This window comes from Lathyrus oleraceus, chromosome 6, assembly GCF_024323335.1.
Source record: "Lathyrus oleraceus cultivar Zhongwan6 chromosome 6, CAAS_Psat_ZW6_1.0, whole genome shotgun sequence".
In the NCBI taxonomy this organism is placed as follows: domain Eukaryota; kingdom Viridiplantae; phylum Streptophyta; class Magnoliopsida; order Fabales; family Fabaceae; genus Lathyrus; species Lathyrus oleraceus.
In genome coordinates this window covers 280,358,889-280,367,761 of record NC_066584.1, presented here as the reverse complement: position 1 = coordinate 280,367,761, position 8,873 = coordinate 280,358,889, and the positions used below count along the sequence as shown (strand labels likewise).

At 39.8% G+C, this 8,873-nt stretch overlaps 1 protein-coding gene and 1 pseudogene across 1 annotated transcript; both read right to left on the bottom strand.

The window, feature by feature from the left end:
* Window positions 1-3,274: 3,274 nt before the first annotated feature.
* On the bottom strand, window positions 3,275-4,767 carry LOC127096964 (G2/mitotic-specific cyclin-2). Its single transcript, XM_051035490.1, has 2 exons — window positions 3,852-4,767; window positions 3,275-3,731 (listed from the first exon to the last, which is right to left on the bottom strand). Exon 1 carries the CDS (start codon window positions 4,716-4,718, stop codon window positions 4,068-4,070), a length of 651 nt encoding a protein of 216 aa, XP_050891447.1. The 5' UTR covers window positions 4,719-4,767; the 3' UTR covers window positions 3,275-3,731; window positions 3,852-4,067.
* On the bottom strand, window positions 4,767-8,666 carry LOC127096965 (LRR receptor-like serine/threonine-protein kinase ERL1; annotated as a pseudogene).
* Window positions 8,667-8,873: the final 207 nt, after the last annotated feature.

Here is an 8,873-nt window from a genome sequence, read left to right as displayed (position 1 = left end):
TAGTACACTTGCTATATTCCCGATCAATTACTGAAGCTCTTCACTTGAAGAAGTCTGAGATAGAAGATCATTGGGTGAAGAAAGGAGGGTTATTTGGGTTGCCATCTGATTTCCTCATCAAGGAAGCTACTGCTTTTGCTCAAGTCGGTAGCGTGGACGCTTTTGAAGTTATCTTTGTGTTGCTCATTTATGGATTAGCTTTGTTCCCTAACATTGACGGTTTTGTTGATGTTAACACCATTAGACTTTTCTTGATTGGGAATCCTGTGCCTACTTTGTTGGGTGATATGTATTTATCTTTGCATCTAAGGAATTATAAAGGTGGTGGGACGATTATCTGTTGCATTCCTCTTCTGTACAAGTGGTTTATTTCACACTTGCCTCAGACACCTGCTTTTGTGGAGAACAAACAATGTCTAAGGTGGTCTCAGAGACTTATGTATCTCACTAATGATGATATAGTTTGGTATGATCCATCTTTGAGCAGTTTGGAGATTATTGATAGTTCTGGTGAATTCTCTAATGTGCCTCTCATTGGTACACAAGGAGGAATTAACTACAACCCTGCTTTGGTCCGTCGTCAACTTGAGTTTCCCTTGAGAGATAAGCCTAATAACATGTTGTTAGAAGGTCTTTTATATTAAGAGGTTAAAGATACCCAACATTTGAAGCAGAAGATTGTGCATGCTTGGCATAATGTGCATTGTCGTACCTCGAAGAAAAAATGAGAGACACGACCTAAGCGAAGCGCAATCGCACGCTCGCAATGATGGACTAACAGAGTCGCCACCGAACTTTATTTATTCCTAAAAAGGAAAGGGGAAATATCGATAAAACCCAAGAAAGAACGACAATGATATTGGTCGTCGCAACCAAATCAGGGTTCGGGAGTCGATTACGCGAGGGGAAGGTATTAACACCCCTCACGTCCGTTGTACTCAACGGGAACCATTAGGCTAGTTGTGCGCATTAGTGTTACTTTGAAATGTTAGGCTTTTCAAGTTATTAAGTGGGAAAGAATGAATAGAAGAGAGGAGAATGTTTTTTGGATTTTTGACGAAGGACTAAACCTAAGTTTTTTATTAGTGGGCCTGACAAGATTTACAAATCCTGCTCCTACGTATCTCAATAGAGAAATCAAGGCTTACGTAGTTCTGGGTAGAAAAATGTTGTTTGTTGGTCGATTTTAGCGAAAGCTACTTTGTTTCAAACCAACGAAAACATTGTTGGACTACCCAAAATAGGTGGAAAAACATTGCCTTGCATTGTTTTGAAACAAAGTACCTTTCGTTTGTGAAAAGGTTTAAGAGTCAATCGCACGACGGCGAGAAAAAAGAAATTGATTGGTTTGATGTGTTTTGAATAATGACGAGAACTTGGGCGAGCGAGATATCCATCTCGAATCCTAGTCTCAAGAGTGCGTGGTATCCACCACGTTCCATTTCCATCTTATTTGCAAAAATGTTTAATAAGAATTAAGTATTTTTGAGGTTTGATTGAGAAAGGGTTTGAAGAAACCGCATTGATAATTCTAAGCGATGGCGAGAGCTAAGATAGGCGAGGCATCCACCTCGAATCTTAATCTCAGGAGTGCGTGGTATCCACCACGTTCCATTTCCATCTTTATTGAAAAAGTGTTAAATAAGAATTATGTATTTTGAGTTTTGTTATGAAAATGACTTGACACTAGATCAAGTATTGATGGACGTTTAAGAGAAATTTGAATGAGTGTTTGAGAGAAAACAAAGTAGATAAATTTGGATGATGGCGAGAGCTAGGATAGGCGAGACATCCATCTCGAACCCTAGTCTCAGGAGTGCACGGTATCCACCATGTTCCATTTCGATCTTTATTGAAAAGTGTTTAGATATGAATTAATAATTTTTTTTAGTTTTTATTATGAAAAATGGCTTGACGTTGGATCAAGCATTTGATGAAGGTTTGGAAGGAATGGAATAGAATGGGAGGGAAAAATTGATTGATTTGTTTTATTGAGAAAATACTCGACGTTGGATCGAGTCATTATTTTTGATCTTTTGGAAATGGTTGATTTTATTGTTGTGTTAGTAGCTAACTAAACAGTCAAGCAATAAAGAAATAAAACAGTACAAAATTATTACACATCGGGGGAGTGGGGTACATTTTGTCAAATGGGGATTCAAAGTCATGAAATAATTAAATCGGGCCCAAACAACAAATAATGCAATGTATGAGTGTAAGTGCAAGAGAACTGTCTTATTGTAAGAAGGCCCAAGAGTAAGCCATGTGAAGAAAATAAATAACACAATAAGTTATATTTACAAAACACTCAAAAGTTAAATCGAAAAAAGGTAAAATCGGGATTTGCACGGATGGAAATTGAGGGACACACAAAACCTAAATAATGTGCTCAAAGCCGGTTTGCACATATTGACAACAATTGAAATGTCATATGTGATTAGTCAAAACGCGGCGAAATACTATCACTATATCGATAAAAATAATCATGGATAAATAACAAGAAAAATGGCAAATCTATAAATTAAAAATCGATGTTTAACAATTAAAATAAAATAAAAGGGTAAACATTAGGAATAATGAGGGGATTAAAAAGGAATGTGAAATAGAAATTAAAAAATGTTGTAAAAATAAAATATGGTGCACACGTGTATTAAACCCAAGACCAATGGCTTGCCAAAGCATCCCTTCTACCAACTCCGCCAGATAGACATTCTTGTCATATAATCTCAAGCGCTAACACATAACATAAACAAACGGACCAAGCCTTTTAAATAAAACACAAAGTTGAAAACAGTAACAGAACTCAAACAAATTCATCTTAACGCACATAGATCCTGTTTCTTTCCATTTTGAACAACAAAGATTTAACGGCAAGATAACCACAATGGAAGCTTCAAGGAAGCTAAACGGAGAAATGGAAATAGAAACTCGAAAAGGAAACTAACCGGTTGCGGCAAGATTGACCGACGGATGTAGGTAAGGTTCCGTCTGAACCGGTTTTTGATCTTCCGCTCTTCACCACCAAGAACAACTATGGTTTTCTTTTCTCCTTGCCGCTGACCTCTTTTTTTTGTCGTGAACAGTAGAGGCTCCTCTAAGGAATTAGGGTTTTTCGGCTCTTCCCTTCATGAACAGTGACCACCTATTATATATGACTCATCTCCTCTCTGCTGTGTTGCTGTGTCTTCTCAGAGTAGTGGGAAGTGTCTGTACGGAGGTTGGGAAGTTTTTGTCCATATTCAGCTTGTGGTCCCCTTCTTCTTCTCAACCAAATCCATTTACTGTTGGTAATAATTGAATTACCTTTGTGAATTTGCTTCAAGGACTCAAATAAATTAGAATATGTGTTTTCTCTTTTGGAATTAAACTGATTTTGGGCGGTATTTATGTCTCCGCAGCCTTGGCACGGTTTGAGGTTGGCCCACACACAAAACTATGTTGCTATCTCTTCAACAATAGTTTCAAGTAGAATCCTTAATTTTTGATTATAACCAAGGAGATTCACCTGGAAACCGGGGTCTGTATGGCTTATGCTATAATACAAACCAACAACCTGAGCATAATAAGCATTATCATTCAAGTAGTCCATCAATAGCTGAGTGAAAATGTGCATCAAAATTTCAACCTGAGGAGAGTTTCCAGCATATGGGCAATTGAAATTAATCTTAACATAAGCCTTTGGTGTGGAAAACAATGTATCTGGCTTGTACCATAATGCTGAATAAGAAGACCTGCTTAACAAAACTGGAAATTTCACTTTCTCTGGCGTAACTTTAAGAGACAAGTCAGTTGGAATGAATTTGTTAGGAGCTGGAAGATGCACATTTTTGTTAGGAGCGGAAAGCACCCACCCCTGAATTGTTGAGGCAGTGATCTTTTCAATGGAATATGCAGTTCCATACCATGGCTCCTTAAGTTGAAATTCTAGATGTTGTTGAGCATAGGTCAATACTCCAACTGCGGCCTCGTGTTGGTGCAATTTGTCTGCTGAGTTTTAGAGGTTCTGGATCCACATCTACATTGCTTCTTAGAGGTTCAGTTTCGTCATTTGAATGGCTTGAACTTTCTCACGCCTTGATATTTCTGGATCCAGTGGTGTATCTTACCGCATAAACAGCAGAAGCAACAATCATCGAAGGACTATACGATGATACAGTAACATAATGCATCATAGAAAGTTCAGCTAGGAAATTCACCATGTTTTCCATCTGTTCATCAGAGGGAGTGGAGGCTTTGATGTACCGAACCAGAAAGACATAAGGAGTAGGAACTGTTAAATACCATTCCGGGTTTCCCAGGATTGTTTTCTCCATAACCAAAACCGGTTCTCTAACATAAGCATTGTCTGATATGCATACAAAATCTGTAACCTCTGGTGCCCATATCTCTTCATATTTAGATGCAATAAGCATTGAGCTTATGCCAACAAGCTGAAATTCCTTTCTAGGAACAACCTTCATGGACAAGAATCGGTCAACTATGTTAAGAGTTAGATAGAAAGTTTCTGGCATGAGTTCGAATTTTCGATGAACTTCAATCAACCAATCAATAAGAATCGCCCTCATCTTAGCATTTATATCCGGCTGTGAAACCATGTAATCATGTACAGGACAGTCATCTTCACTGAGTTTGTAAAACTTGTAAATATCATAAATATACTCAGTTGCAGCCAATTCATTATCTTTGTCAGTTGCATCAATGTTCATTCGTTCTTCCATAGTTAAACTTTCAACGGTTGCCAACAAACTCCATAGATTTGTAAGTTGCATCAGCCACAGATATTTCACCAATAATTTGCAGAATTAAATCCTTTGCAAGCAAATAACTTGGCATTCCTCCATCCAATACAAATCTCAGAGTTGGAGGCATGAGTTTTTGTGGCTGGGATGCATTTTGCAGTGCCGAAATCAGAAGGATGAGCTTCACAGTTTTCATCCAGCAAAATATTTGAAGACTTAATGTCCCTGTGAACAATTCGAGGGTTGCAGTCATGGTGAAGATAAGCAAGTCCTTCAGTAACTCCAACAACAATCCTCATCCGTGTTTCCCAATCAAGTTTTACCTTCAGCGGACCATGTAGAAGATCCCAAAGAGAGTCGTCTGCCATGTACTCGTAAAAAGGAGATTTGCATAAGGAGTAAGGGCATAGCCATGCAATACGATAAGATTTCTATGTCTAATGCTGCCTATCGTTACAAGTTTCGTTTCGAATTCCCTTAAATTGTGTGGATGCTGATTGTACAACCGCTTGACTGCAATCGGTCGGGAATTTTTCAAGACACACTTGTATACAGTACTAGAGGCACCATAACCTATGATAAATTTCTCACTGAGATTTTCAGTGCTTCTCATTATATCATCCAAAGTGTGTATTGCCAAATCCATATGAAGAACCACAAGCTTGGGAGGCACTGGGTCGGACATGCTAGGTGCTTTCAACAACTGCTTTGACTAGATGGATCTATAGATAGCAATAATAACCATAGCCAGCAATACGATGATACCGAGAGTGAGACATGCAACTGCAACTCTAGAAAATATCTCTCTTGATTTTGGGGAGATATGGACGGCATATGGATCCTACCCAATTTCCACATAATAAAGGATTCCCAAAGAAGCTGTCAGCCGGGAACCGCGTGAAGTTCTTAGAAGATGGAACTACTCCGATGAAGTTGTTATAAGAAAAGTTCATGGGAGAAAGCCTGAAACAGTTGGTGAGCTGCTCCGGATGGCATGCTGTTTAACAACAAGGCCAGGGCACTTGTAGTAACTTTTATTTGATAGGCCCCTTGTATCTCACCTTGTAAAATCCATCATTTCAGACCCGACTCCGCCTCTCCCTGGAAATCCAAGTCGGCCTTTTGTCAATTTACTTAATTCTCTGTTGGTCAAAGATCCAACCGAAAGAATACAATGGCCTGAGCTTTGTGGTCATGCCTTTTGGAAAACCAAATTCTCTCTAGTATCTCTTCCTTCTCAACTTGCATTTGATGATATGATAGAGCTTCATTCTAAACCATGCTTATCAGAATATAATGGAGATAAGTCTTCTCATAACAGAACCCCCTTCCAAAAATAGTCCTGCAACAAACGCAGCCGAGACACCAGTTCGCGGCTGTTGTACATGGCTCCTGTTAGGCCGGGTTGTGCCGCCATCGCATATAGACCATATGAGGAAGAAGTTCTAACAACCATTACTTAGGTCTTCCAGATTAGTAAGCACTCAGGAAATGAAGGTGATCCATCAAAATCAAAGGATTCTCATGCTATATGGAAATTAGGATTAACATTTTCGTTTGAGCGCCGAACTTCGCACGCGACAAACACAGCATACCACGCGGCATCTGCTACCATCCAGGACAACTGCGCAACCAAAACGAAGCAAAAGCTGCAACCACAACAAACAGCATTCAAGCATCATCACTAATGTATCGAAATAGCAACCACCTTCATAGACTTGGCAATGCATCCTGCAGTCGTCGAAGCCAACACAACAACCGAGAGGTAGCAACAATTCTAATCAGTACCATGGCAACCGAACCACCAGGGAGTCTGTGCTTCTATGGATGTACATCATAGTAGTTACTCATGGTCATAATGCTGATGAAGAATCCACTACACATGAGCTTGATTCGGTGTAGAGAAATTATGATGCAAGAAAGTGTTTGGTCTTAAAGACCTGCCAAAATCCTCAATATCTCTAGGAGTCGCAGCTTGGTTAGATTGATATCATCCGGTGTGCTTTTCACAACATGATCCTTCACGCATGAAGCGCTTGGCGTCCCATCAGCAGCATCAACAACTTCAAGCAACATCTGCTTTTCTCCACGAGCATTGTGTTCAGATGAATTCCTAGAAGACGATCCTTGAGCTTGGTCCCGTTGCTTCTCTGTAGGAAATCAGTAAATCTCTTATCATGCCGCCACTAACAGTGCCGCGAACAGGATCATGCCACGTTTTGTATAAATCTTGTATAAGTTCCTGTCTGTGAGCTTGAGCACACACTAAGCCAGCATATTTTGTCACTTCAGGACAATCTTGGGATGCTACAGCAGCTGCTATTGAGGGGCTAGTGTCTCCTCCATTTTCAGGATGCGTAACATCCGCTCCAAAAATTATGGTCGGTATGTCGCTAACAAATGGTATTCTGTAGCTAACAGCATCTAGAAGAACAGTGTTTCCACCCCCTCAATTGAACTTTGTAGCGACCTGGTGCAAGCATCTCCAAAGCCTCTAGCCTCTTCTGCTGACTTTAAAAACAGATCCAGTTCTGATTCCGTCAACAGACTTCGTCATATCTCCATTCATAGCATTTCTATGGTGAGGGAAACTTACCTTATTTTCACACGTATGACTTGTTGACGCCCCTTGGCTACCTTCGATTCTAGAAGCAGCCAGTTGAGCAAGACTTTGGGTTTTACGCACAGTCTTTTGTCGACTCTTAGCAACCTGCTTAGTTGTCTTAAGTGGTTGGTCAACTTTGAGAGGCTCTGAAGATTTTAGCCCCTTTTTTACCTCGTACTTGCCAGATATGTTATCTGTAGTGGTACTCGGGTCATTAGGAAGCTGATTAGAAAACGTAACCCCAGTGGACCTGCTCAAACCAACAGGAATGAGGTTGTTACCAGAAGACAAGAGTGTGTGTCGTAACCTGCACATGGAAGCTTGTGACATAGCACAGGTAACATCAGTTGCCAATAATGTTTTTGCAGATAGAGTAAAATGCTCTGCGTCCTTTGTGCCTTCAGTGTCCTTTGTGCTTTCAGTAATCTTCCTTAAAACAGACTTGACAGAGGCATTAGAACCAATGTTCGAGAACGGAGGTTGCATTATCCCCTCAGATTTAGCAATGTTGTTAACAACACCTGCAACTGCTTTTTTGTCATTTATGTCTTTCCTACTCTCCACAAAAGTATAGTAATTTTTTTGAGTGGAGAGTCATACTTGTATCATTTTTTCCGGAACATGTTTTTGTATTGATAACCAGTCCATTCTTCCCCTCTGATCCTTCAATATAGGAAGAAGACGGTGGCTCGGCGCCATACAAGTAATTGTTTGAACAAGAATTTGAACTCTCTGCTTTTCGAGACTTTGAAAAGTAAGGGCTTCTGAATAATGTTGTGGATAACCCACTAGTAGGGGCCTCAACGACACCAAATTCAGGGGCAAATGTCATCATTGCTTCAGCTTTTATTATATGATCAAACTCCCCTGAATACAACATTTGAGTTTGATTAGTTGCACCCATTGACATAGAGTTATTCAAGTTATCTTGATCTTTGTTAGGACACTCCTCCATGACTGGTGGAGAAGTTGGGTTAAAGCTCTCAAAGGAAGAAAACCCAACAGGCAAATGCATTTGATCTGAAACATCCATCACATCGTTACCAACTGGACTACTGTTGACATCTCCACAATCCGGGGCAGACAATATTAGGGCCTGAGATATGCGACTTGAAGACTTCAACAATATGACGCAAGACTTCGACGGTCAGCAACACATATTAAATGACATGAGCTGTTTCTCACAGCCCCGTCCTGGTGCAATATCAGTGAGTCGATCCGGTCGGTCCAAAACACTAACTCCATCAAAACTTGAGGATCTATTTTTCTGCTGAAGTTTCTTCATCTCCTCAGCATTCCGACCCAGCAGCAGCTTCTGTAATTCCATTGTGTTTTTCTTCAACAATGTTTTGGTGGACCTTAGAACTTCCCGATATTTAGGTGATGGGATACTTTATCCACATGCCATGTAAATGGATGAATGACGTAATTGAAATATGAATGAGTATGTGGAAATTCTTGAATATGAATGAAAAAAATTTCCAATGTAATGAAGAAATATGAATGAAAATTTTGAATATGAAATGTAG